Raw genomic sequence first — 27,645 nt, 5'->3', positions numbered from 1 at the left:
GCAGATCTGTTAGAACAGCTCTGAGGAAGTGTCACCAGACCTGAAACATTAACTCTGCTTTCTCTCCACAGATGCTGACAGACCTGCTGAGTTTTTCCAGCAATTTCTGTTTTTGTTGTTGTAATCAGGCAGTAGTTTGTTTCAGGGATTTGGCTGTTAAAGTCAAGGCCAAAATGTGTTGACCTTCCCTAATTGACCTGGAACTGAGGTGTTTTCTTGGCCACAAAACAGTCAACCTCATGTAGGCTCGACCAGGTAAGAGTGGCAGGATTCCCTGCTCTAAAGGACGTGATTAAACCAGACGGCAGGCTGACCTGCTGTTTTATAGCCCAGCTGTTCATTCAAAGGGTTCTTGTACTGTCAGAGCTGAGGACTGCCTGGGGAAGCCCTGAACCAGGGTTGATTGCACTTAGGAAGTAATGAATGAACATTCTGAACTTAGTTATCAGGGAGGAGGGCAGCTGGGTGTATTCACACTGAAAACATAGATGGGTTCAGGTTTGTGAAGTGCAATATGGCCTGTGAAAGACCATGTGTCAACTTGTGGCAAATAGTGGTTCCTCATTCCACCTTTATAAACGCGTTCTCTCCCTCAAACCTTCATTAACCATTACATGGTTGAAACTGTTGACTGAAATATCATAACCTCCAGCTGAAATCATTTCTAATTTCATTTTACAATGATAAATAATCTTGCCTAAGCAAAATTTGGGTTTATGAAGGAAATAAACTAACCATTATCACATGATTGATAATTGTGAATATTCTTAAACTCTACTCATTACTTTTGTCAACTGATATGATAGCTGTGTTGCCTTCCTTGGGAATATCTTTAACTTTCTTTTCTGGTCTATAATGAAATGACTGCACGCTGCATTAAACATTTCATTTTCATTTCTGTAATTTTTCTTCACCAAAAAGTACTTCTTTTTATTGAATCATGGAAATGTGCAGGAGCAGTGGAAGAGATGTATGGTGTGGTAATGTGATTGTCGAAATAGCTTTGCTCACAGGCAGAAGCTTCAGATGTTTTCCATTTCATTTTTTTTTTATTCACTCGCGGGACAGGGGCATTTATTGCCTGTCCCTAGTTGCCCATGAGAAGGTGGTAGTGAACTGCTGTAAGTTGATTCACAATGCACTTAGGGAGAGAATTCCAGGATTTTTTGACCCAGTCTCACTGAAGGAACAAATTATGTTTCCAAGTGAGGATGGTGAGTGGCTTGGAGGGGATCTTGGAGATGGTGATGTTCCCATATATCTGCTGCCCACTTCCATCTGGATGAAAATGTTTGTGGGTTTGGAAGATTCTATCTAAGGAGCTTTGGTGAATTTCTGCAGTTCATGTTTTAGACAGTACACACTGCTGCTACTGAGTGTCGGTGGTGGTGCTCACAGTATTGACATTTTGCAACCTGTGTAAATATTTCAGAAGGAAGTGTAGATTCCCGTCAGCTTCCTGCTACTTTCCAATCAGCCTGATCAGAGATGTATGACAAATGTCTGCAGTAGGTGGAACTGGAACCCAGACCTCCTGTCCTGTTCAGAGGTAGGGACACTACCACAAGAGCCTTCAATTCATTAGCTTCCCTTCTGGGCTCACCTCAGGATTAAAAGCATAGCAATTTAAGAAGTATTTGGATGTACACTTGTGATGTCAAGGCACACAAGGCTAACGGCCAAGTACTGCAAAATGGGATTAGAATAGTGAGGTGGTTGTTTTTGATCAGCGCAGATTTGATGGGCTGAAGGGCTTTTTCCTCAGTTGTAGAACTCTATGACTCTAACTAATATCGTATTATGATATATGGCAATTTGACGAGCACTGATATTTGAGGTTATTCACTGTACAGTGTAGGTGAATATGTTTAACTGTTGATCCTGTGGCAGTTTTATTGGTCAAGAATGGAACGCATTTTTACAGGGATAGTTGGTTGCATTACTTCTTGCACTGAACATTTTACCATATTTTTCTCATTTGTCATTGATGTAACCAATGCCGTTTGTTCCTGTTTGGAAAATGGTGGTCAAGTTGTGTCACTTGTGTACTCCTGGTAATTATGTAATTCCTGTAGTAGCTCGCTTAACTTAATGAGATTTACACATGTTCTGTGAATTCATAATTAACACCATTTTCACCTCATTATCTTCAAAGCCCCAAGTGTGAGCGGGAAATCTACTTGGGGGAAAATACAGTGAATTAAACAGCCAAAAATCTCCCATGCATTGCCTTTTATTAAACCTAAGATTACAACTTTTGCAGTATCTACCAAAACAATTCATTAACATTCGCTTCAGAGGCGCTGAAGTAATTAGATTTTGATTGGTCCCCAAAAGGAAGTAATTATGACATTTCATTTCCTAAATTTGTTTCTTCAGCATACCGTAGTTATGTAAGGAAGTGAAGATCTACGTACCTCACAGGAGGAAGCAACACCCAAGGTATCAAATGGGCATTCTGTCTCACCTAATTGGAATGCATGTCCTGCTCATGCACCTCTCCAGTCCTTGCTGACCTGGAATGGTCTTGATTGATGACACTCCTCCTTATCTTCAAGTCCCACATTAGCCTTACACACTTCCCTTTTTACCTTAACTTTACACTCTTCTCACATCCTGTCTGGGACCCTGCCCTCACCCTGCCTGCAAACACTTATACTTGGGTTTAGTCTCACATACAATCTCTTCCCCTTCCCCTCCCCTTCACTGCACCATCAGCAACGGGAATTGTGCTGCTTCAGAATGATCCCTCTCCACCCTTCCTCAGCCTTGTCTTCACATCCTTCTCTACTTCCAGTCTGCCCTTGGGCCTCCTCTGAGCTTTCCTTGTTCATGCAACCTGCCTCCTACAATCTCAGCTGTGGGAATCAGTTAGTTCAGTTGGCAAGATACTGGGCGATGCCAATAGCACAGGTTAAAGTTCATGAAATGGCTGAGGCTACCTGTCTCTCACATGAGACACGTTGACCCTCAGTTTAACCTCACTACTGCTCACCCCTCTCTCTCTCTCTCTCTCTCTCTCTCTCTCTTTAATAAAAGTGAGAAGCCTATGGGCCTTTGGGACTATGGCAACTTTCACTTCACTTTCACCATCAGTCCCATTCGCACTAAATGGCTGACTTCCCAACTCCCATCCCTGATTTCCTTGTTAATTGGTGCTACTAATGGTTCTCTCTTCTAAGCCACCAGTCCTTTGAAGTTACAAACTGCGTCAATCTCATCAAAGAACAATCTTAGACACTTCCATCCTGTCCCATCTCCAAATGCTCACCTTTTTCAAATTCTTGAATGTGTTGTAACCTTCTAACTTTCTGTCAGCGAATCCGACCAATAAGGGTCTCAGAACCAAAACGTCTCTTGTCACCTAAACTGCCACAACTATCCCCCCTCATCCTTTTTAACCTGTCTGCAGCTTTTGTTAATGGTTAACTGTGCTATCACCCTTTAATACCTATCCCTTCCACTAACCCTGTCCCCAACCCCCTCCCTAACCCTCCCCCAACCCTCTATCTAACCCTTCTCCTAACCTCCTCTTAACTCTCTCCCTGACTCTGTCTCTATCCCTCTCCCTGATCCTGTCACTATCCCTCTCCTTAACCCTCTCTCTGTCCTTATCCCTATCCTGATTCATGCAGTTGGATGCTAGAGCAATTGGTGTCTATCTAAACTTGCTTGGAGAATTATCTCTAATCATTTCTCTTGCTGTTTTCACATCATTACCTCTGGCCTCTCTCCCTGTCTGATTTTTCACCGATGTTTAGACCCTCAGCAGTATAATCTGAAAACAGTGTCAGCTTCTGCATGTTTGCTGATGGCACCCAATCCTATCATACCAATACCTCTCTACACAGTCGAGTGCTTGTCTGATATTCTGTATTTGATCAACAGAAGTTTCCTTGCGGAGTCTGTGGTTCCTGCAATAAACCCTGTTTCCTAGATACCGAAACCATTGTCTCCTTGCCAACTCGCTGAGATTGAACAGACTGCCATTGAGCCATGTATCACTACGACTACCTTTCGCACTGGTGTTTCATGTCTTACTTCATCTCTGCCTCAGCTATGATGCTGAAACCCTCATTGTACCTTTATTAACTGTGAACTTGACTATCCCGATGCACTCCTGAGCCAACCTCCCACTTTCTGCTGTCCATACACCCTAGAGTGTGCAGATATCTGCAACTATTATCCTCAATCACGCCACGTTCCCATACACTATGATTGTCATTAACCTACAGTGGCTCCTGATTAAGCAGTGTCCCAGTTTGAAACTTTTCATTGCTGTTTCTAATTTACCTCCAGCCCCTTTGACCTCACTCCTCCCTCTCTGTGTAATACTACCCAGCCCCACAACCCTCCATGATACCTGTGATCTTCTAATTCTAATCATTTATGCATTTCTAAAGGTACTCGCTTCACCATTGGTGGCCATGCCTTTAGCTGCCAAGGCCCCCAAGCTCTGGAATTCCCTCTCAGCACCTTGCAGCCTCCCAACCTCATTTTCTACCTTCCAGAATGCTGCTTCACACCAACCCCATTGACAATGCTATGGTTATTTGTTCTGATAGAATATTAAGTGTTTTGGCACTAAATTCTGCTTGGTTGTGGAGGCCAAGCCACTGAAGATGTTTGAGAAAGAAATTGATGAATTGTTTAGTTCTTAAAGGCATTTAGGGATATGGGGAGAAAGCGAGAAAGTAGCATTGCATTAGAGGATCAGTTGTAAACATATTGAATGGCAGAGCAGGCCTAATTCTGCTCCTAGTTTCTATGTTTCTCTGTAACGTGAAGTGTTACTTTATTATGTTTGACGTGCAATGTAAATATTGTTGCAGTTGAAAATGACAGAGGAAATTAGAGACAGAGGAGTTCTCACTGCCCTGAGCTCGATCTTGATTCAAATAGTGCCATTTTACAATTGGGCAGTGTTTTGGTGCCTGGTGTGTTGCCTTTTTTGAGAGGCAGGACCCTTCGTGATGGAAATTGGGGTCCTGTAAAATACACGGGACTCTGATTCCCATCTGGAGGGACGACTATACAGAACATTTCCGACCCTTCCACCTCAGATTTACTTTGTTGCCAATCAGTTCAGGCTCCGAAACCCCCTGACATGGGGTTGGCCGAGAATTGCTGAGGTCCCCCATTTTCACACTTGCAGGCTGTTGTCGGTGTGGCTGTCAAAGCGGGAACTGCATTATGTTATTTTTCCCAAATACTTTCTCAGCCACTTTGTTCAATGGTCCTCTCTCCTTGTTAATACCTGCTGTGCTATTGTGAACCATCACTGTGACAGTACGTTTGTCACCTACCATTGTATATGTTTGCTGTATCTCTATCAATGCTGTTCTTATTATTATATTTGACAGTAGGTTTTCGTTGCTGATTTTCAACAGCAATGATGTCAATTAAGGTGCACTGCACGATATTAGTAAACCGAATTTTCAAAGCTATAATAAAACACATTCCTGACTGAACCTATCATAACACACCAATTACATACAGTGGAGATTTCTTTTCCAGCAATATTTTTTCTTTTCCACTGTGATATCGTATAATATTGAAACTATTACTTGAGCATTTATGGGAAAATGGATTTTTGTTGCCATATTTAAAACATAGTCAGTTATGGTTTTTCATTTGGCTTGTGTTCTAAGTAACATAAGGCACAAATATGTGCGTTGATTATGTTCGAATTTTTAGACGTGCAGTTTTGCCATTTTACGGCCTTTGTGCAATTTTTGCATTTGTCATTTGTCTTCCCACTAATAGGCACTTGGGTACGATAGAACAATTTGCATGTTTATGATTAATATTCTTGAATGTGCACACACATAATGTAGGGGTTAAATGTAACTCATTTTTCATCTTGAGTCTAAGGTGCTAGTTTACATGTGGTTTTTGAATGTTGTCCATGTTATATTTACCAGTTTGTAAAATGAACAATGCACTATTTGTTCCAGAAGGAAAGACTCTTCACATTAATGTCAATTTTTAAAAAAATGGTCTGGATTTTGAGAAACTCTGAAAATGTTTTTCTCACATGAAATCTGTGTCTGTAAATGCCCAAATAAATTGTGTTCTTTTGGCTTATCGGTTCTTCGTGTGAACGCTGTGGCTTGAATGTCGCACTGACTAAATTTATTTCTCCTTGTATTATACTCACCTTTTATAATTCTGAGGCAATATAGTTGGTGTCTTTATTGACAGGTTAAATGTATGGCCTATGAAATGTTCACTAAGCAATCAACATACTTATTACCCCTGACGCGTTTGCTGCAGTACATCAGCTTTCATCAGCTTTCATCACTCTGCTCATACATCACACCTCAGAAATCACAGTAATTTTTCAACAAGACTAAATTCTTAATTTCAACCTGCCTGATGTAGTGTCTGAGCTTTGTGTTATTAGACTGCAAAAGTTTTATGCATGTAATGTTCTGATTTGATGTTTGATCTTAAAAAGATGTAGTGTATTATGATGCATTAAATTCACATTTAAATCCACGCTCTAGCTGAAAATTCTCTATTTTTATCCCATGGCTAGGGCACAAAGGTAGAGCAGATGAAGGCACCTAGCAGATGAAGAACTAATGTCCTTCCACCCGGTTGTGTTTGGAATGCATCTTTTCCTCCCCCATTGATAAGAAGCTTTATCCACTATCTCGGGTTCTGAAATTAATGGAACTGCAACAAGTTATGCAATGCGTCACTATTACCGTGAAGAGAATTTTAGAGCTTGGTGGAGGTGGTGGTGCAGGGCAGAGGAGATTGCAGTAGATCACATTTTATTTTCATATCTGTGGTGCAGAAAATACATTTCCAGGAAATTGTACACATTCCTTCATTATGCTGTTTTACTTTGATGAGAAATATGGAAATGTAGACCATTCTAGACTCGAAGCACTACGTTAATAACTTTATCACCCTGAACTGTTGAAATTAAAATGGCTTTTTCTAAGCACAAGGTTAGAATATATTAATTGTACACTGCTTTAAAAAAAAGGATGAGCTGTGCAATTCTGAAGGTGCTGTTTGACAAAGCAGAACGTACCCTGGACCCGAGATCATCATGGAGCATAGTGGAGACTGTGACAGGTATAATTCTGTAGCCAGATGGCACCCCTACAGGTGAGGCAGTGGTCTGTGAAATTACATTCTAAATTACTCTGCAGATGAGCCCAGCACACAAGTGCAGGGAGCTGATTGTTCAGATATCCATTGTAAATTACACAATTCAGCACCAAGGACAGTACTCACTCACTGTCATAGTGAAAAGGGACTGGTGGGTGCTGGTGTTGCATTTGTGGGAGGAACATCAGTGCAGGGATAGGTCAGCCAAAGGACAATGGCTTGTGGAAAATAATGAAGCTGTACCAAATACCTGGGAAAAAAGGGAATGGTAACACAAACACCCCAAAACACGCACACGCACACACACACACTCTCTCTCTCTCTCTCGCTCTGTCTCTCACACACACTCACACACGCACACTCTCTCTCTCTCTCACACTCACATACCCACAGACACACTCACACACACTCTCTCTCTTTCTCACACTCACATACCCACAGACACACACACACACTCTCTCTCTCTCACACACACACTCTCTCTCTCTCTCACACTCACATACCCACAGACACACACACACACACACTCTCTCTCTCTCTCTTTCTCACACACACTCTCTCTCTCTCTTTCTCTCTCTGTCTCTCTCACACTAACACACACACTCTAACACACTTTGAAAGTGGAATAAGGTTAGGGAGTGGGGTGGTATTTTTGCAAGGCAGAAAAATCCCAATCGGTGTACAGTCAATGATCTAAAATCTCCTTCAGAGATTATGAAGGATATTGAGTTTTTGACATTTCAAACAACTGGTGTCTGTACATATCTTGTAGTTTGTTAATTGTTTTCCTTTTGATCCGGGTGTGAAAATCATTAAAAGCTGCAAGTGCAAGTGATTAATTCCTCTGACAACGTAAACTGCTTCAGGGACAAAACAGCTTAATTTGTGTGTTTATATTTTTTGGTATAATTTTGCTTTGAAAGGGTGTTTGTGTGCTCAGAATCAACCAACGGAACAAATGTATGAAATTGTTTGACTATTATGAGTGGTACTTCTCATGCTGTTAATGCCGCTATGAGATTCACAAGCATACATGCTGTATCTACTGACATTATTAATGGGATTTGGACTTCTTATCAAATCATAAAGGTCTTTATGCACTTGGTTGCCACCTACTGTTGCATTTCCTGACATTGTACCTGTATCAGACCGAAGTATATAAAGGTTTTAGATTAATATACAGGAACAAATGTTGATCATTCAGCCTTTCAAGCCAGTCTGACATTCACTGGCATCAGGCTAGATTTGCACCTCCACCCACTTGGATCCAGATTTTTGGGTCAAAATCCTGGAACTCCCTTGTTAACAAACAGACTACAGCAGTTCATGAAAGCAGCTCACCACCACGTTAGCATTGATTGTCCAAGGCAATGGTAATGATCCCCACATTCCCATGAGCAAATTTTTCAAAAATTCTATGATCCCTTTATGAAATAAAAGAAAACACTGTTTGAGTTCCTGTTATTTTGTTATGTATCTATTTACCGTAAAAATATTTGTATCTCACATGATCATTCTGCATGACTGTAGATGTAGTGTTGCATCTTCGATAAACCCTTACTTATATTAAACCACTCAGAACCTCTTTTCGACCCAAGCTGCTTTGGAGATTGCTAAACTACAGCTGTTTGCCACTATCGACCTCTTCTCTCTAACAGAAACCTGCATATTACGTAACCTTCTGGATCATTCTCTCTTTCTAAAGGGAAAATGTTTCTATCCCTCGCTCCCTGTGTCATATGACATCTTAAACCATTTATTTCCTCTCTTTGACATATTTTTTTCTGAAGCATTTACCTATTCACCTCAATGATTTTCTTTTCTAAATTTATGTAAATGCACGTTAACACATTTCTAGACACCACAGCACCACTGTCAGAACTAGAAATTGAAACTAAGTTATTCCTTTTTTATAAACACACAGAAATACAATTCAAGCTTAAAATGTCTACATGGCTCTGTCCACATTAGAACTCAAGTACTAATACATCATGAATCTTCATCATCTTTCACCGGCTGTGAATCTAATGTTGTACATGGTTTCTCAGATTAAATGTGCTCACTGCTCACCTGTTGTATATTGCACTTGTGCAATCAGCATTAGCAAAAATTACTGACAGAGACATAGTTTGAGAAGGTATCCCCTGCAGAAAGTAGGACTTTATTGACATTTTCCAAGTAATGGTTTTACATACACTTAAAAGTTTACCCCTAAAAGTCTTTAATGTTTCTGTTTTATAAGTAATCAGATATTATGAGTTATATTTTCAGCGTCACCTCCTGACCAGTCTTCTGAAAGTGCTCATCCTCTGCCAGCTAGACCAATGCCAGGCAATGACCATATCCAGCAAGACCATTGACATTCAATGGCATTACAATCATTGAATTCCCCACTATTAACATCCTAGGGGTTACCATTGACCAGAAACTGAACTGGATTAGCCACATAAATTCTGTGGCTGCAAGGGCAGGTCGGATGCTAAGAATACTGCGATGAGTAACTTACTTCCTGACTTCCCAAAGCCTGTCCACCATCTACAAGGCACAAGGAGTGTGATGGAGTACTCTCCACCTGCCTGGGCGAGAACAAGGGCAGAAGATATATGGGAGCACAATCATCTGATAGTTCCCTCCAAGCTAGACTCTGTCCTGACTTGGAAATATATTGTCATTCCTTCAGTGTCACTGGGTCAAAATTCTGGAATTCCCACCCTAAGGACATTGTAGGTTTATCTACAGCACATGGTTGCATTGATTCAAGAAGGCAGTGCTCAAGGGCAACTAGCATAATAAATGCTGACCCAATATCCCATGAATGAATATAAAAATCATCCAGAAATTACTAAATTAACATTTCAAATTGAGTGGGTTCCATCGAGTTAGCAATTCACTCAAATGATCCAGACAAATAAAATCTACTCCTGTATTTTTCAATGCTGTCTGTAGATTCAAGTAATGAAATTTGTTTGTAAGACCTGCATAGTTTTATGTACACTGTATACGTAAAATAAATTGAAATAGGGATTAGTGAAGATCAACGTAGATTGATTCTCTGTTCTGGCCTGTTCCACGTTATTTTACTCTGGTTAGCTGAAAAAAGGAGAACAGTTACAAATGGAAAGAGTTGGGCCTCATAGAGGGTTTGTCTCAAGCTGCAATCTCCTGAGGGGCAAAATGATGGCCCTGGAAGACCACCAGGAATGATATTTCACTTGTCTTTCAGTTAAAAAAGATAGGGTGGATTGTGCACTGGTGATTATAGCGATGTAGTGCATGCACCTCATTTGAGGATGCTCGAGTAATGCTGTCTGAGATGCTCGATGAAAGAAAAGTTGCACATTTGCAACATCCTATGTGGGCAGATCAATGGCAATAAATTTCTCCATGGTTACAGCTTGTATCCAAGCACTGGTGTTGGACCATTTAGGCCAAGTCCATCCAATAAATAATTACAATTATGGCTCATCAGCGACCTAACTCCATATCCTTATCTTCGTCCCTTATGTCTTGGTAGTTTTGGTTCCCAAAACTCTTATCAGTTTCAGATTTGAAATGAACAATTAATGCACGTCAAATTCAATTTGCAGAAGATGGTTCAAAACATCTGGCAACCAACATGTGTACAAGTGTTTCATAATTTCAGTCCTGAGAAACCTTGCACCAGTTTTCAGGCCATGCCACCCCCTCAAGCCTGTGACTCTGCAGCTAATGGAAATAAATTACTTTAATCTTCCCCATTTATTCCCTTTAATCTCCTAAAAGTCTGGATTAAATCACCCCATAACCTTCATCCCAGGAATACAATGCGCGTTTGTGTCACTCCTTCTTGCATTTTACTCGTTGGAATTCTGTCAGCGTTCTGATGATAGGTTTTGTCATCAATGAAGCCTATGGAGTAATTACATTTATTAAAATCTGTGCTTAAAAATGTTTTCAAGATATTGATGTTTGGGGTACTTAAAGTATTCACAGTGGTGAATGCACATGTTCTGATATTTATTTTCTTTTAGGGGTTTAGGCTAGTTGCTTTTATGCTGATTGGTCGTTCTGATCTTATATTTATCGCTCATTAATCATTTTCCTCTCATTTTCTACACAGGGTTATTTTCTGTTGTTTGAATCGATGCTGGACTCTGTCATAAGTGCACGGGACAGGTACCTGATGGAAGGTGGTGCAGGTTTGTGTTTGGGGAGGGGAACCAGTAACTACATCAAACTAAGTCTCATCTTGGCTGAAGGCAAATGTGCATTCCTCTCGCATTGTGCTATGCACCACTGAGAAAGTTTCCACTAGAAATGAAATATTCCCCCATTACAGACAGCTTGCAGGCATCCTTTTACTTAATTGGCTTTCAAAAGGAAGACACATTAAGTGTTGCTTTTGGAGATCTTCTGGCTTTGTACTGTGCATTCTTTATTGTAAAAGCGCTTGAAGCTGGCAAAGAAAATATAATCATGATGATTTTTCAAGTTCAGAAGGTACAAAAGTTGTTAGTGTGAACTTATCCTATTATTTATGGTAATAGACTTTTTTTTGCATGGGATGTGAGCATCACTGTCAAGGCTAATACTTCTTGACCATCCCTAATGACCATGAATATCTGTTGGCCAGCCTCTTCCTTGCACCACTGCAGGCCACTGGGCATAGGTACAGTTCTGTTGAGAAGGGACTTCCAGGATTTTGATCCCACAAAAGTGAAGGAATGGTGATCTAATTCCAAGTCAGGATGGTGAGGGACAGTTGTAGTTCGTGGTGCTCCCTTGTATCTGCTGCAGCTGTCCTTCGAGACGGTAGTGGTCGGGTGTTTGCAAGTTGCTATTGAAACAGTCTTGGTGCGTTGCTGCAGTGCATCTCGTCGATATTTAAATTAGTGGATGGGTTGTTTTTGCCTTTGATGGTGTTGAGATTAATTAGTGTTGTTGGAGCTCCGAGCAAAAGCCGCTGAAGATTGATGCCGGACTCAGTTTTACCAGGCATTGGGTAATTGTGATGAAGTTACTAACTGCAGGTCTGAAGTTGGAAGCGGTATGTATAGCAGCTAATAATTGTTTTAAGTTCCACACCAGCCATTGAAATATATTATTGAGAAGAGATTACTTTTCAATCACATCATTTTTGATGTGGTTAGAGTTCTGAATGCAATCCTTTAAATATATTCAAGGAGTATGTGTGGTAAGCTGAGGATTAATTGTCCTTCAGAAGGTAGAGCTGAGCTGCCTTTTAGAATGCAAATCAGATATTTATTCCAAGCAAACACAGAGACTACTGGCAAAACTCATCAGATCAGGCAGGACTCTTCAGTCGAGGAAGAGTTATAAATAGAATCGAAACATTAATACCTTTTCTCTCTGCACAGATGCTGCCTGAGTTTCTCTAGCATTCTCTGTATTTGTTTCAGATTTCCAGAGACTGCAGTAGTTTGCTTTTATCAGATATTTATTGGCTATTTGGCCTTAGTGCCAGGGGCTATGGATGGGTTGGAATTTGTTAAGAGCATCCAGGAGGGATTCTCGAAACAATATGTAGGTAGTCTGACTAAGGAAGGGGCCGTATTACACCTTGTATTGTGAATGAGCCTGGCTAGGTGATTGAAGTTTCAGTTAGGGGAGCATTTTGGGAACAGTGATCATAATTACGTAAGTTTTAAGATAGTTATGGAAGTGGATAATCTGGTCCTCAGGTGATAGTGCTAAATTGGGAAAAAAAGCTAATTACAACAGTATTAAGCATGAGTCCATTGTCCATTATAGGAAAATTCCATCTAGTTCACTAATGTTCTTTAGGGAAGGAAACTGCCATCCTTAGCTGATATGGCTGACATGTGACTCCAGACCCACAGTAATGTGGTTGACTCTTAAATGCTCAATGGGCAATTAAAGATGGGCAATAAATGCTGCCTAGCCGGCAATGCCTTTATCTCTTAACTGAATAAAGAGTTTGGCAGAAACTGGAGAAATTAGATTGGATGCAGCTATTCAGGGTAAATCTCCATCTGATGTACAGGACTCTTTTAAAAGCTAGTTGGCCAGAGTTCAGGACCAGCATGTTCTTGTGAAGATGCAAGATAAGGATTGCAAGATTCAGGAACCTTGGACGGGGAGAGATGTTGGAAATTTAGTTAAAAAGGTAAAGGAAACATATGTAAGGCTCAGGAAATGAAACAAAAATCAAATAAAGTCCTTGACAAGTATAAGGGAAGCAGCAAAGAATTTAAAAAATAGAAGTTAGGAGGGCTAGAAGGGGCATGAAATGTCCTTGGCAGGTAGGATTAAGGAGAATCTCAAGGCACTTCATCTGTATGTTAGGAGCAACAGAGTAACTAGGGGAATGGTAGGTGCGCTCAAGGTCACAAGGAAGGAATATGTACGTGGAGCCAGAAGAAGTGGGTGAGGTCCTTAATGAATCCTTTGCATCGGTATTCATCAAGGAAAAGGACATGGATGGTGGTAAGATTAGGGAGGGGTATGTTGATATTCTGGGGCATGTCAGTATTTAGAAGGAGGAGGTGTCTTTGAAAACATTAATGTTGATAGGTCTCCAGGCCCTGATGGGATCTGTCCCAGGATACTGAAGGAGTTGATGGAGGAGATCACTGAGGCCCTGAATCTTCTTTAGCCACAGACGAGGTCCCAGAAGAATGGAGAATAGCCAATGTTGTTCCATTGTTCGAGAACGGCGACAGGGATAATACAGGAAATTATAGGCCAGTGAGCCTTGCATCAGTGGTAGGGAAATTATTGCAGAGGATTCTAAGGGATAGGAGAAGAATGGACTTATTAGTGATAGTTAGCATGGCTTTATTCAGGGGAGGTGGAATTAAAAATTGGTGGAGTTGTGGATAATGAGGAAGGATATTAAAGGATGCAAGAGGATCTAGATCAGCTGGAAAGTTGGGAAGAGAAATGGCAGATGGAGTTTAATCCAGGCAAGAGTGAGGTGATGCATTTTGGGAGGTCAAGTGCAAGAAGGAAGTATACTGTAAATGGTCGGACCATGAAGAACATTGATATACAGGAGGACCTTGAAATGCAAGTCCACAGCTCCCTGAAAGTGGCAACACAAGGGGATAAGGTGGTAAAGAAGGCATATGGCATGTTTGCCTTCATCGGTCAGGTCTTTGAATATAAAAGTTGGAAAGTCATGTTGCAATTGTATAAGACTTTGGTCAGGCCTCATTTAGAGTACAGTTCTGGTCACCACACTATAGGAAAGATGTGGAGGCTTTGGAAAGGGTGCAGAAGAGGTTTACCAGGATGTTGCCTGGATTACAGTGTATTAGCTATAAGGAGAGGTTGCATAAACCTGGATTGTATCTGTTAAAGTGCTAGAGGCTAAGGGGTGACCTAATAGAAGTATATAAAATTATGAGAGGCATGGATAGGGTGGATAATTGGGGTCTTTTTCCCAGGGTGGAAATGTCAAATACAAGAGAGCATTGGTTTAAGGTGAGGGGGGAATGTTGAAAGGAGATGTGTGAGGCAAGTTTTTTGATACAGAGGGTGGTAGGTGCCTGAAATGCGCTGCCAGGGGAGCTGGTAAAAGCAGATATGTTTAAGAAGCATTTAGATAGACACATGAACAGACAGGGAATAGAGGGATATGGACCATGTGCATCACGGTCTGCACAGACATGATGGGCCAAAGGGCCTGTTCCTGTGCTGTACTGTTCTATGTTCTATTTCAGAGGGCAGTTAAGAGTGAAACATTGAACTGGATATGGAGTCTCTGATAAGGCAGAATGGGGAAGGGCAACAGATTTCATTCCCGAAAAACATTTTATATTTTTAGAACATAAAAAAACGGATTTAAATTGGTTCGCTGCAGAAAAAAACTATTTCCACTTGCTTGGGAAGCCCAGGATCAGGAGAATAGTCTGAATATTTGAGTCAGACTGTTCAGGAACAAAATTATAAAATGCTCTATGCACAAGTCCTCTTCTGTAAATCTCAATTGATATCAATCAATTTTTTGTTTTAAATCCGAGATTAATAAATGCTTGTGGACCAAAGGTATTTGTTTTCTGATGAAGGGTCTAGGCCCGAAACGTCAGCCTTCTTGCTCCTATGATGCTGCTTGGCCTGCTGTGTTCATCCAGCTTTACACCTTGTTATCTCTAAAGGTATTTGTTCCTTAGTGGCCTAGATGTCACTTATAACAATCTACTGTATTTACAATTATCATTCAGGTATTTTTTTATTTGATCAAGGGATGTAGGTGTCACTGGCTGGACCAGCATTTAACGCCCTTTCCTAGTTGCCCTTAAGAGCTGCCATCTTGAACCATGTGCTGTAGATAGACCCACAGTGCCCTTAGGGAGGGAGTTCCAGTGACAGTGAAGGAAGCTGATATATTTCCAAGTCAGGATGGTGAGTGGCTTGGAGCAGAACTTGCAGGTGAAACAGTGTTCTCATGTATCTGCTGCCCTTGTCCATCTGTATGGATTTAGTTGTGGGTTTGGAAGGAGCTGTCCAAAGTGTCTTGGAGAATTTCAGCAGCGCAACTTCCAGATAGTACACACTGCTGCAACTGGGTGTTCGTGGTGGAGGGAGTGGATGTTGAAGGTGGGAGATCAGGTGGCAAATGATGCTGGTCTTTGGATTTACTTACTCTGCAAGATAAATTTGTAGTTCATTTGAGTAAAGAAATAAATTCTTCACCTTTAACGTCAGTGGAAAGTAAATCAAATAATTTTAATCTCTAGTTCAATCAGCAGCATTGAATACTAAATGTGGGAATATTGAGAATGGAAGGAAGGTCAGTGTAAGTCATAAGCCCATCTTCGCTCCATTAATCCCCACCCTCTAGCACTTTGTATTACTTTTCCATGGAATTTTGGCCCTCTTGAAGCATTTTCTATTCTGCCCCCGGTCAGGCCTTGCTTTTGAAATCCAGATGAATTGAAATCAATCTCACTTTCTGGAGATCTTTTAATGTTACCCCAAGTATAGATTATTGCTGGTGATGTAAAATATGTGTAAAAGATTACGTTTTTTAAAATTTGGAAAGAAGACCTTTGCAAGGACTTACTTTATGAAGAATGTTTGAACAGCCTAAGCCTATAACTAGTGGAGTTTAGAAGAATGAGGTGAGATCTTATTGAAATGTATAAGATCCTGAGAGGACTTGATAGGTTGGGTATGAGGAGGATGTTTCCTTTCATAAGGGAAACTAGATCCAGGTGACATAGCTTTGAATAAGGCATGCCCTTTTTTCAGATAGAGATAAAGTGAATGTTTTTCCTCACAGAGAGTTGGTCAAGTATGAAATTCTCTTCTCCAAAAGGTCTCTGTACATCTTTTCAAAGCTGAATTAGCTAGATTTTTGACAGTCAAGGGAGTCAAGGGTTATAACGGTTAGGCTGGAAAGTGAAATTGAGAACACACCCAGGTTAGCCATGATCTTATTGAATGGTAGAGGAAGCTCAAATGGCTGAATGGCCTACTCCTGTTCCTACGTTTTATGTTCTTATTTGCAAGAGTATTTTTTTTAAAGCCTACATGTTTTACTTGCACTCACTTCAATAGTCAACATCCATTGGTTAACCTGTACAAGCACATAACACAAAACTGTACATATTGAGCATGTATACCATGACACAAAGCATACAATCCACTATCACCTTGCTATGTTTGTAAGGATAAAACTATGAATTGTCAACTGTTCCTTCTGATTTTGATGTTGTAAAACACTATGCCAGCAGTCTATGTAGCTTCGGCTAAATTGACAATCCAAGTTTATTACAATATATAAATATACACTGAAGTTTTTTTACATTAGAGCATGTCAACATCAAAATAGCACTTTACTTCCACTGGAACATATGATTGGCAAGGAGCAACCATCCACTTGTAGAGGGAGGGTTCCCATTGGTTTGAAACCCTCCAATCTCCACTTCTGCACCCTCTTCTCCTACCTGGTGCCCACCTCCTCTCCCTGGCCATGTTTCAACTGCCCACCTGCCAATTGGCAAACTCCCATCACCTCAGGAGCAGCTCTTTAGTAAGCCCCTTAGTGATCTCAGATGGCTGCCCACCACTTGCTCACGGGCGACTGTTATGTCCCTGACCTGTCCTACTCAAAATTGGCTCAGTGGCAGCAGACTGGTATGCTGGCGGGCTATGCTAAATTCAGGTCCCACCTACTTTCAGTGCCACCTCCACAAACCCTGCCCAAGGTTGTCAACCAAACGTCCAGTCAACGAGATACTCTATAGCTCTGTTTTCCTGCTTGGTTATATTGTTTTTGTTCAGAAATAGAACATTATTGGACATCGCATTTTTGGAAAAGGATGTTTCAGTAATTTTCAGTCTGGGAGCAGGATTATTTCAGTATAGGAGTAAAATTATTTTAACCTGGGAGTAAGGTTATTTCAATCTGGGAGTAAGGTTAGCTTTACCAAGGTTGGTTACCCTGCAGTGCTGCTGTGTGTGGGGTGGAAACTTGATGCTGTGTACCTAATGAGACCCGCTTTTCTTTAAAGAGAAACAGCTACATTCAGTCACCAGCCCCAGTTTGTTAGAATGAAAATGAGATTGGAAACAGAGGAGGAAATCGCTTCAGTGTGTGTGAATTCTGTCAGTTGATCCATTAGTCAAGGTTGGCTAATCAACAAGCTAGCTTGCCTCAAAAGCCTCGTTGCAACAGAGCACTGCATCATTTTGATTTCCTAAGGCAATTGTTTATTGGTGGAAAAGAGCAGTTGTGAGATGCTGCTGGGTTTTGAGCAGTTAATGTTAGTTGGCTCCAGATCGCAGCATGTTTTATTTGGGGAAAACATCAAAAATCGCATTAGCTGTAATTATGATTTAGCTAGGATGTGTCATGCCATGGTCAGTATTAAAGGGGTTATACTTTGTTTCACCCATTTAAAATGTATCTTCATTCCCAAAATGAAAGCTGGACTTTAACACCGTTTGAAAAATAGAGAGAATTTCTCTAAAAGTCAGCCTTGCAAAAGCAACCCAGATCTCTCAACATGCAAAACAATGGAAGTGTGTTTGTTTCTCCCAAAAAGATTCCTGTAAGACTGTGTTCTTTGCACTGCACTAATCATGGGTCTGACACGAGTGTACATTTCTGAACACCCAGCACCAGCTTCTATTCATTCTTGATGTTCTGCAGTTTGCATGTTGTTCTGAAAATACAGAAAGCTTTGCATTTTGCTAGTCGGTCACGTGAGCTGCTGCCAACAACGAGGTGGCTTTAAGCAGTGAATTGAGAAGGACACAGATGTCCTTTCTGTGAATCTCTGCAAGTAGCCAGAAGAGCTCTTCCTCCCTGTCCAATCAGCGCTTTGTTAATTTTGCTCATGTGCAGCTATAATTATTCCATTACTGTGTTAATAAGGTAAAAATGAAGGGACAAATATGTTGTGTTGGAAAGTTTAAAGGTCAATGAAGCAAAAGCACCAAGAGTGAAGAATATTGTCCGTCCCCACATTGAAAACCTGGATGTACTGATTTATAAATACAGACTTAGTTTGTGATTTTTTAAAAAAAATGACCTGTATCCATCCATAGCACAAATGTAAGGGAAGCCTAGAATTGTTTCAGATCTCCCATTTTGCTGATGAAAACCTGTATGAGTTTGGCAGAAGACAACAATGGGGTTGCTGGTGAGTGTAAAACAGTGTGAAACACTGTGTGTCTTTATCCTTGGAGAAGAACCCCTGCTCCTGTGGTTCTTACCTTTTAAATGTGTTGGATGGCTCAGTTTTTTTCTCCATATGGTCAATGGCATTATTCCCCTCATGTCGTCAGATGTTTCTCATTTGCTTCATTCCGTTTTGAGACCAAATAATTTTGAAAATGTCCAAATCCAATGAGTTAACATTGGGTCAGGTGATGGGGTGAATGGCCTCTTTCTGTGCTGCAACAATTTGGTGGTGACATCGCTCCCTCCACAGTTGGGTTAATGGTCTCATTACTCTCTTTCAGTGTACCCTGATATCTGCACTATTAACCTGACAGCAGTGGGTGACAGGAAGAAACACAATGAACGAGTAGCTTTCTGGGAGGATGTGTATGGCTTTAAGATGTCCTGTATGAAGAAGGCAGTGATCCCAGAAGCTGTGGTGGAAGTGATAAACGCTGACACCCTTATTTCAGAGCCCTGCATTGTCAAGGTATGTGTTGTCAGTCAGCTATGGAGTTTCATCAAATTAAATGTTGAAGGCACTGTTGGCACAATTGCAAATTTTCATGCAGCATGCAAGTAAATGCTGATATTTAGGATCACGAAAGAGTGATAGTGACAGGGTAGAAAGTGGAATGGTTAAAGTTGATTAATCAGGGCCACGCTGTAATCTTGTGTTGGAGCATAAACTGCCAGGTAGCGCTAAGCTCTGCTGAGTCCCAGCGTTCTTGCTTTGTGCATTGTATGATGATCTGTCATCTTTCAGAGTGTGTCGGAGGACAACCCATAACAGAAATTCTGTCTTATAAACAGGTTTTTTCACAACTATCAATGAAGCATAAATGTGGAAATTGCTTTGTGCTTACAGCAGCTTTTCACTGCACTGAGGCCAGCTGAGATTTCAAAAAAATGATATTTGTGATATATGTTGCAGTTTGTTTTTCTTAAGATACATTGAAATGACTGCATGGTAGTGTAAAGATCTTCATTCATTTTCAGTCTTGGCTATAAAAAGCATTCATTAATGAATCACAAATTTAAAGAATAAACATTGTTATCATTACCAGATTAAAGAATCAGGGAGCTGTTCTGATTAAGATATTATTTGACTCACTTTTGGAAGTTATTACTGAATCTGCTTCCACCAACCTTTCAGTCAGCACATTCATTTTCATCATACTTCTCTGAGTGAAGCAAAACAAAGCCTCCTCATTTCCCACCGCTCCTGTTCCCAATTATCTTCTAACCATGTGTCCTCTGTTTATCATCGGAGATGAGGAGCAGGCAGGAAAGTGGAGTTGAGACCAGGATAAGATCAGCCATGATCATTAACAGGTGGAGGACTTGAAGGGCTGAATTTGCCTACTCCCATTCCTAATTCCTATGTTTCTAAACAGTTTCTCTCTATCCAGTCTTATCAAAACCTTTCAGTATTTCGAACACGTTTGTTAAACCCCTCTCATTTTGTCCTTTATGTTTGATGTAGACATTGTGGCTTTGGTTCCTCTCCATCGCCTAAATCCAACTAAGTTAAGACTATTGCCTCTGTGTGGCATTTACTGTGTAACATTCCATGGTGTAGCATGTTCACAAATCATTATGATTCCACACCAGTTTGCTGTTCAAGCTAATAGCTATCACACTGGGTAATGTCTAACTAGTAAACGGCCTGTTAATATCTTGCTAGTCATTACTTTCACATTGCATTGTGCTGTGATCAACGCTGAGTAAGCAAACATTAACCACAACATAAATTCATTTGTTGCTTCCATCAAGGAGGCAAAACATAATGCTTTTGGAGATGCTATAATTGATTTTTAATTTCAACATGTGTACTCGAATTATAAGTAAAGAGGTATTCCAAATGTCTTTAATAATGTTAAGCACAAAGCTTAAGCTGAATTCTGCAATGGGTAAGTAGTTAGCTGAAATATAGGAAACAGTGGGTACTTGTTCATTGATTGATGTTCGGGTGAGGGGAGAGTGGTAGTGAAATGCCCTAAATTTAAATGTTGCCAATCCCAACTATTTCTGATTTGGATTCATGGCCTGGATTCAAGAGTTGAAAGTCAACTGGTCAGATTCACAGAGGTGGGGGTGGGGTGAAGGAGAGACTCACTGAAACTGCCATGAGGGCTACCAAATGAACAAAAAAACAGTACATAAGGAAGCATGAAATTGTGTCGATATTCAAACCCTCAGGATATTCCACAGTGCTTTGTAGCTAATGGTTGGCTTCTGAAGTGTAGCCACTTTTCTTCTGGAAGGCAAACTTACAATCTGTTTGTTTTTGGTGATGTTTAGTTTGGTTAAGGTTACCACCAAACTGCAATAAATCGGTGTGTGCAGCACTGTCAAAAGAAAGGTTTACATGACACCTTGTTGCAAAACAGCTGTGAAATCGAGCTAATTAAAGCACGTAGAATCATTTTCCTGTCTGGGTGCCTGAATAACATCTATTGGGAAATGTAATCGAGGCCTCTGGAAACAAACAATACTTGCAGAATAAAACTTCACAAAAATGTCACATCACTTTAGAAATAAGAATCTGTCTGTGGAAGACAGAAGAAAATTACTAACATGCTGCATATAGCCAGTGTAACTATATACGCGTCAAAACTGGAATATAACCAAGGCAATATTTATGATGGCCTGGCAGTGTTTATGCAGTGAAAGCAGAAATAATATTTCAACTCCTTCTTCACGATGTTCTGATGAAGAATCACCGGACTCAAAACATTAACTCTTTTCTCTTCGCAGATGCTGCCAGACCTTCTGAGTTTTTCCAGCAGTTTCTGTTTTTTGTTTGAGATCTTCAGCATCCACGGTTCTTTGCTTTATTTTACAATGCTATGATATTACACAGGAACAGAGAGTTAAACAGAACAGAGAGAAAACAGAGTGAACATTTTGAGTTTGGTGACCCTTTGTCAGAACCCTTATGATGGAGTTGTATACAGTTGTGCTGTTAGGTAGACCACAATACTGGAGTGCAGTGTACAGGTCTAGTCACCACTCTGCAGATCAGATATGATTGCACTAGAGATAGGGTGCAGAGGTGATTTACCAAGATGTTGCCTGGGCTGGAGTGACTCAACTATGAAGATGGGTTGGAATTGCTTTCCTTAGAGTAGAGGGGCAACCTGATGAGTAGGAATAACTTTTACTCTTAGTAGATGGTTAGTACCAATATCTCAATTACTGGGGTCATAGATTTTAAGCTGTAGGAGGTTTAGAGGGAATTTGTGGTGAATATTTTCTCAACCAGATGGTGGTGGGTATCTGGAACTCACTGCCTGAAAGAGAGGTAGAGATAGGAACCATCGCAATGTTTAAGAAGTATTTAGATGAACACTTGAAACCCCGTAGCATGCAAAGTTATGGGCCAAATGCTGGGAAATAGGACAAGAGTAGATAGGTGCATGAGGATTGGTATAGACATGATGGGCCAAAGGGCCTCTTTCTCTGCTGTAAGAGCCTATGGTTGTATTCTATGAGAATGGAAGATAAAGACAACAGTGATGTTTTTACGCCTCTGATTGGTTTGACACATATGCACACAATCACAACTGATGAGGAAAGCAAACACATAAGAATTATTTTCAAATAATTGTCAAGTGATGACTAGAGTTTCTCAGTCGGGTGTTTGGGAGAGAGAAACTAGAACATCGTTGCAAAAGAAGCAAGTGTCATGCGAGATGAATGACTGGGTCTGAAATGTACAGCCTGGATTTGTGGTCGAGGCAGGTTAAAATGAGGCATTCAAGAAGCCATTGGATGTTTTCTTGGACAGTAATGCTATGTGGGGACATGGGGTTAAGGCAGGAGATTGGCTGTAAGTCATGGTGCTCATCTGGAGAGCTGGTGCAGACACAATGGGCTGAATAGCCTCCTTCTACATTGTAACATTCTGTGATCTAGTAGTGACTTGTAAAAATGAGAGATGCTTACTTACAAACAGGACCCATGTGTTGGCAGAAGTATTTTGTGCATATACTACACCTTTTTCATTGAGAATAGGTTATGGACACTCTCAATCTTTGCTGCAATCCCCATGGCTACACCTTGGCCAGTCCATTCACCTGGTCTGAGGTGAATAGCTAAGATGGACAATTAACAGATCCTGCTGCACCTCTTCGCTAACCTTGATCCGACTATTCATCACGCTGTTCCCATGCTGTATAAATTGGTGTTCCCTTTTAAAATTTAGATTCTTGCATCCCAGTTCTGTTGAGTGCAAGATAAGAAGCTTCATCTTCATGTCTGTGTTCAGCAATGTTTAAGAAAGTGATAAAGGGCTGAATGCACTGACGGCTTAAGAAGCAGAACAGATACAAAACCAAAATGTTGGCTGCCGTAAAAGATGGTGAAAGCCGGAGAGCAATACTGACTAACGCTGCAAAACATGGTTGCAGAGAAAGAAGATGATTTCAATGTTGATTTGGAAGAATTGCCAGCCTGTCTTCATGAGATTATTTTGGTCCCATCAAATTACATATTGCAGCCAACTCACTGTCTCTTGGATCGTCAAATCTGTACTTTACTGCAGTTTAAATTAACATGAAGTGGATTTGGGTTCATCTTTATTTGTCCTTAAGGTGTGAACATCACTGGCAAGGCCACCATTTGTTGACAGTCCCTAACTGCCCCTGAAAATGTGACGTTGTGCTGTCGTCAAACGTTGCAATGCGTGTGCTGTTGGTGTACCAACAGCACTTTGAGGGAGGGAGTCCTGATTTCTGACCCAATGACAATGAAAGAATGTCGATATCATTCCAAGTCTGGATGGCTTTCAAGTTGGAGAGGGTGGTGTCCCCTTTACTATGCTGCTTGTTTTTCTAGGAGTTAGAGGTCATGGATTTAGAAGGGGCTATCATTGTGCTGTCCTTTTCATGAATGAGTTTAAGAATGGAGAAAAGAGCATAATTTTCATAAAGGCTGAGTTTTACTCAAATTTATGAGCAATAAGTTAACAATTTTTGAAGATTATTTGGAGCCATGTCTTGATAAACTTGCATTAAGAAAACCCAGATTGAAATTAACTGAATATTGCTAAAAAAGACAATGGCTAGGTTCAAATATGGGTAGTGGTCTCTGGGTAGTTTATTACAGATTCCATTTCACACTCTGCAGCACATGAACATTTAACAGACAGTGGTTTCCTCATGAATGAAGCGTCAGCTAGTGACACTAAAGTCAGCTACTTTCAAATGTTTACTTGCCCAAAAGTACGTTTCCCTTGTTTGTATTCCTCCAAGCCCCTACTCCTTAAGGTGTCAGAAAATGTGAGAGTATACATTTTTAGCTTTCATTTGTTTAATCTAATGCTTTTTGTTGGCATGGTCTGGGAACTCCACATTGCTCTTTATGTTGCTGAATGACACAAAGCTTGGTGTAAAATCTTCTTCATTTCTGTTGGGAAAAGCAGTCAGCCACGCTGAATGTGTTTAGGGAATGTTCCACTGTTCTATGAAATCCAATTTCATTAGGTTAAGCATCAAATAGAGGCAATTAATGAAAAGAATCTATAATTCTCATTTAATATGTAAATAAAATAAATCTAAAGCACGATTAGTCATCCTTGTGTTTGCAAACTGTGTGATGACTAAACTGATTCACAATGCTTTAAAAACCAAAAGAAACAGAATTTAACCATGAGACTGCAAAAATGAAAATAGTAAGAGAAATCATGTAGCACAGAAGGAAGCTGTTCAGCCTGTCATGCCCAACCTAGCTCTTTGAAACATAGGAAATAGGAGAAGGAGTAGGCCATTTGGCCCTTTGAGCCTGCTCCACCATTCAATATGATCACGGCTGATCGTGCAACTCACAGTCCTCTGTTCCCGCTTTCTCCCCATACCATTTGATCCTTTTAGTCCTAACAACTATATCTAAATCCTATTGAAAACATTCAATGTATTGGCCTCAACTCATTTTGATTTTATTTGATTTATGGTCGTCACAGGTGTGGAGATACAGTGAAAAGTGTTATTTTGTATGCTATATAGGCAGATTGTACCATACAAAGTGCAACAGGATAGTGGAGCAGAGTGCAAAATACAGTGTTACAGCTGCAGAGAAAGTGCAGAGAGAGAGAGATCAGAATTAACTTTTCAGAGGTCCATACAAAAGTCTGATAACAGCGGGGAAGAACCTGTTCTTGTCTCTGTTTGTACACGTATTAGAATTCCACAGGCTCACCACTCTCTGGGTGAACAAATCTCTCCTAATCCTAAACAGCCTACCCCGTTTCCTTTGTTTTTATTCATTGACGGGATATGGGTGTCGTTGGTTAATCTAACAGTTATTGCTCAACCCTAATTGCCCGCGGCAGTGAAGAGTCAGCCACTCTTGTGATCAATAAAACTTGTTCACCAACTTCTGAATTAATCAGCAAATGCAACATTGCTTTAATTGTTGTACAGTTTGTGCTTGATCAGAAGGTAGTGCTCATGGTATCTTTGCTATAGGGTCACAGGACACATGCTAATATACAAACACAGGGCAAGAGTCAGTGACAAGACATAGCTTTGCACATGATCACATATTTCAAGTTATTCACCTGCAGCAATCATTAACATTTTTTATTCTTGAAGTTGCCAATCAAAGTCAAAAGCAGTATCGGTTTGTGTAAGTCACAATTCTGAAGTTTGGTTCATTTTGCCAGAAGTTCAAAAACCTGGAACTGTCCATACCCTGACAGCACTGTGGGTACACCTAGACCTCACATGTGGTAGATTTTTGAGGAATTGGCCCACCACAGCTTTCCTGAGGGTAATTTTTTTTAAATTCATTCATGAGATGAGGGCATCGCTGGTAAGACAGCATTTATTGCCCATCCCTAATTGCCCAGAGGGCAGTTAAAACTCAGCAATATTGTTGTGTGTCTGGAGTCACATGTAGGCCAGACCAGGTAAAGATGGCAGTTTCCTTCCCTATAGGGCATTAGTGAACCAGATGAGTTTGTCCAACAATTGGCAATGGATACACGATCATCATTAGACTCTTAGTTCCAGATTTCTTTTTTTATTGAATTCAAATTCCACCATCTTCCATGGCAGGATTTGAACCCAGGTTCCCAGAACTTTATCTGGGTCTCTGCTTTAACAGTCCAGCAATAATACAACTGCACCACTGCCTTCCCTTATAGACGAGCAATCAGTGACGGTTTTCACAGAAACACTTGCAACCCACGAAAGAATGGTAAGAAGAGGAAATGTTAATGAAGCTTTTCAATCTATTTTAAGCAGACGGTTGACTGATGGAAATACCTTAGAATTATATATATATATATACACAACATATTTTCGGCACTTGCACAATATTAGTTGCAGATGCAAAACTGAATAAGAATACAAATTTGACAGGAAAGCACTTCTGCAGTATTGTAAGGGAGTCAAGTGTTTTGGGGAAAAGGCAGAAAAGTGGAGCTGAGAATTGTTAGATCAGCCATGATCTCATTGAATGGTGGAGCAAGTTCAATGGGCTGAATGGCCTATTTCTGCTCCTTTGTCTGATGGTCATGTGGTCTTATGGTATTCCTTGCCAGTAGAATGAAGCATCTTGCATCTCATATGATGTTATAACCATAGAAAACAGGAATAATAGTAGACCCTTCGGTCAATTGAATGTTGGGCGCATGTAAGTTACTCCTTTTTACGCTCACTCTATTAAGACCTTCATTGTATAATTCAGGAAAAGCAGTCAGAATGCCAACTCGTTTCCATTTCTTGTGTCAGTTTTGGGATTGCATTTTGTCATGGTAATTCCTTTGGATCTGCAGGATGTTCTTGTATAAGTGAGAAACAGAGATTCAAATGATAAAAATACCTTAAAGGGGTACAAGTGATTTGAACTCTTTATTAACAAACTGTGTGAATTGTGCAGCCTACATGAAGTTGCTTTCTTTGTGATAAGTATTATTTTAATAATACTCATTACTGTTGCTCTTTTGAAAGATGTAATTTCCATTTATCAGTGCGATGACTAATGTTAAACAGGAGTGCATCAATTAAATATATTCCAAGCACTGGAATGGAAGCTATTAAAAATGTTAGTTCTGACTTGAGATACTTGATGAACATCAAAATGATGTTGGAAGATTATTGGGTCATTATGAATGAATTGCTAAGTGGCCTTGCATCAAGAGTCAGAATTTTATCATGCACTAAACTGGCTCGCACTGACTGAATTAGTTTTTGGAAAGTGGGCAGACCAGTTTGAAAAGCAGCCTCCAGAGAAACAGAAGGTGGAGTTACATGGAGAGAGAAAATGGAATAGGCGTCATCCCATTTCTTTCAGCCCAGCATGCTCAGTTTGCTCTATTGTCCTGGCATCTTGATGACTGCTTTTCTGGAAAACTGTCCTTGTTTTCCAGGCGATCGACTGCAACAAGGTCGGAATTGCAGATCTGGATTTCACCTCGAAGTTCTCGCTGAAGATAACGAAGGATCACGAATGTGTGGTGAGTTGGTCTATTTCAACAGAAGGCTGAATTCGAACAAGAAGTCTGAAAATTAATTGGATCACAGTTTGGTAATGAAGCGGATTAGTGTCTAAAGCAAGACCTATTTGGTTTGTTCATTAGACAATTCTTCACCAAGCTAGGGCATGTTAGTTGATTAATGCCATTGCAATAACATGCAAACATGTTAGATATAGTTTTGAGCCTGTTAACAATATTTCTTGTTATTATTTTATATTTTGTAGAATTGTTGTTAACCATTTGTTATATGTAATAATTAAGTTTCTAACTTCTGTTACAGCATGGTAACTGATGTACACAATGCTTCTTAATGTGCATTCCACAAATTGCTTCTCTTTAGTTTGCTACTAAACTTGGTGCTAAGACTTCAGTGAGGTGGTTTATAATCCTTAGTTTG

General features: G+C 40.4%; 1 protein-coding gene across 4 annotated transcripts in view; it reads left to right on the top strand.

Annotated features, from left to right (window-relative positions):
• Window positions 1–27,645, top strand: part of prmt3 (protein arginine methyltransferase 3) — a 201,457-nt gene that overhangs the window by 73,436 nt on the left and 100,376 nt on the right. For all 4 annotated transcript variants that reach the window (XR_007263981.1, XM_048607177.1, XM_048607179.1 and 1 more), the window contains 3 exons: window positions 11,228–11,306; window positions 19,066–19,253; window positions 27,141–27,227. Coding sequence is in view for 3 of the 4 variants with exons in the window: in XM_048607177.1 (XP_048463134.1) it covers window positions 11,228–11,306; window positions 19,066–19,253; window positions 27,141–27,227 (354 nt within the window). In the remaining variant the exon portion in view is untranslated. The remainder of the gene's footprint in view (window positions 1–11,227; window positions 11,307–19,065; window positions 19,254–27,140; window positions 27,228–27,645) is intronic.

The sequence above is a fragment of the Rhincodon typus genome, chromosome 17 (assembly GCF_021869965.1).
Source record: "Rhincodon typus isolate 14 chromosome 17, sRhiTyp1.1, whole genome shotgun sequence".
Taxonomy (NCBI): domain Eukaryota; kingdom Metazoa; phylum Chordata; class Chondrichthyes; order Orectolobiformes; family Rhincodontidae; genus Rhincodon; species Rhincodon typus.
Note: the sequence above shows the minus strand (reverse complement) of the source record. Positions and strands in the feature narration are given on the sequence as shown.